General features: G+C 49.6%; 1 protein-coding gene across 8 annotated transcripts in view; it reads left to right on the forward strand.

Moving 5' to 3' along the window:
• The window catches only part of LOC106578188 (type II inositol 3,4-bisphosphate 4-phosphatase), a 56,951-nt gene that overhangs the window by 41,219 nt on the left and 13,232 nt on the right, over positions 1-2,500 (forward strand). For all 8 annotated transcript variants that reach the window (XM_045711373.1, XM_045711371.1, XM_045711374.1 and 5 more), the window contains 2 exons: positions 1,559-1,697; positions 2,013-2,242. In XM_045711373.1, coding sequence (XP_045567329.1) covers positions 1,559-1,697; positions 2,013-2,242 — 369 coding nt within the window. The remainder of the gene's footprint in view (positions 1-1,558; positions 1,698-2,012; positions 2,243-2,500) is intronic.

Here is a 2,500-nt window from a genome sequence, read left to right on the forward strand (position 1 = left end):
GTGTTTAGGACAGGGTGTGGACTAACGCTGTGTGTGTTTAGGACAGGGTGTGGACTAACGCTGTGTTTAGGACAGGGTAGGGACTAACGCTGTGTTTAGGACAGGGTGGAGACTAACGCTGTGTAGGACAGGGTGGGGACTAATGTGTGTGTAGGACAGGGTGGGGACTAACGCTGTTTAGGACAGGGTGGGGACTAATGTGTGTTTAGGACAGGGTGTGGACTAACGCTGTGTTTAGGACAGGGTGTGGACTAACGCTGTGTAGGACAGGGTGGGGACTAATGTTGTTTAGGACAGGGTGGGGACTAATGCTGTTTAGGACAGGGTGGGGACTAATGCTGTGTAGGACAGGGTGGGGACTAATGCTGTGTAGGACAGGGTGGGGACTAATGCTGTGTAGGACAGGGTGGGGACTAATGCTGTGTAGGACAGGGTGGGGACTAACGCTGTGTTTAGGACAGGGTGGGGATTAACGCTGTGTTTAGGACAGGGTGGGGACTAACGCTGTGTAGGACAGGGTGGGGACTAATGTTGTTTAGGACAGGGTGGGGACTAATGTTGTTTAGGACAGGGTGGGGACTAATGCTGTGTAGGACAGGGTGGGGACTAATGGTGTGTTTAGGACAGGGTGTGGACTAACGCTGTGTGGAATGGACAGGGTGGGGACTAATTGTGTGTTTAGGACAGGTTGGGGACTAATTGTGTGTTTAGGACAGGTTAGGGACTAATGGTGTGTTTAGGACAGGTTGGGGACTAATGGTGTGTTTAGGACAGGGTGGGACTAATGTTGTTTAGGACAGGGTGGGGACTAATGTTGTTTAGGACAGGGTGGGGACTAATGGTGTGTTTAGGACAGGGTCGGGACTAATGTGTGTTTAGGACAGGGTGGGGACTAATGTGTGTTTAGGACAGGGTGGGGACTAATGTGTGTTTAGGACAGGGTGGAGACTAACGCTGTGTGGAATGGACAGGGTGTGGACTAACGTTGTGTGTGTAGGACAGGGTGTGGACTAACGTTGTGTGTGTAGGACAGGGTAGGACTAACGTTGTGTGTGTAGGACAGGGTGTGGACTAACGTTGTGTGTGTGTTTAGGACAGGGTGTGGACTAACGTTGTGTGTGTGTTTAGGACAGTGTGTGGACTAACGTTGTGTGTGCGTTTAGGACAGGGTGTGGACTAACGTTGTGTGTGTGTTTAGGACAGGGTGTGGACTAACGTTGTGTGTGTGTGTGTGTGTGTAGGACAGGGTGTGGACTAACGTTGTGTGTGTGTGTTTAGGACAGGGTGTGGACTAACGTTGTGTGTGTGTTTAGGACAGGGTGTGGACTAACGTTGTGTGTGTGTTTAGGACAGGGTGGGGACTAACGTTGTGTGTGTGTTTAGGACAGGGTAGGGACTAACGTTGTGTGTGTGTTTAGGACAGGGTGTGGACTAACGTTGTGTGTGTGTTTAGGACAGGGTAGGGACTAACGTTGTGTGTGTGTTTAGGACAGGGTGTGGACTAACGTTGTGTGTGTGTTTAGGACAGGGTAGGGACTAACGTTGTGTGTGTGTTTAGGACAGCGTGTGGACTAACGTTGCTTTGAGTCTGAACTGCATCATCGCCATGGTGGACCGGCTACAGGAGAGGGAGAACAGGAAACAGGAAGTGACCTCACAGACACAGAATGATGTCACCACCACCTCACACAACACTGGTACGGACCCAAACTGTAGCAATACTTCAGAAATACATCCTTCCTTCCTTGGTTCCTACATCCTTGGTTCCTTGGTTCCTACATCCTTAGCTTCCTTAGTTCCTACATCCTTCCTTCCTTGGTTCCTTAAGAACCGATCTATAAGTGAATTTAAAGGTGACTATATCTTCAATCAACCCGACCGATTCAGATCGGGGAGTATATTAATGAACGATCCATTTCTGTTTGTATTTTTTATTACGTTCCTGAAATCATTCATTCCATAGATAATTGAATGGATTTGAACTCTCTCTCTCTCTCTGGCCCTTCATCCAGACCCTTCCCGCGCTCCTTGGCAGGCCTCTCTCGCCCCTCTTCCAGACCCGTCCCCCTCTCCGTGGCAAGAACAACTCGTCCCTCTAGTTGTGACTCTGAAGGAGTGTGTGTGTGAGGCGGTGGCGAGGGCCCGCTGTGCTATGACCTTCGTCCTCCTACAGGGGGCAGCAGCATCAGCCTGCCACGGCCAGGCACTGACACACAGACGAGATGCTGTCTTCAGCCAGGCAGTGAGTAGTGTGGTGGCTCTTTTATAGTTGATAACATGTGGTCATGTTTGGTTAGATCTCTGACATGTTTGGTTAGATCTCTGACATGTGGTCATGTTTGGTTAGATCTCTGACATGTGGTCATGTTTGGTTAGATCTCTGACATGTGGTCATGTTTGGTTATATCTCTAACATGTGGTCATGTTTGGTTAGATCTCTGACATGTGGTCATGCTTGGTTAGATCTCTGACATGTGGTCATGCTTGGTTAGATCTCTGA

Source organism: Salmo salar, unplaced genomic scaffold (genome assembly GCF_905237065.1).
Source record: "Salmo salar unplaced genomic scaffold, Ssal_v3.1, whole genome shotgun sequence".
Classification (NCBI taxonomy): Eukaryota; Metazoa; Chordata; class Actinopteri; order Salmoniformes; family Salmonidae; genus Salmo; species Salmo salar.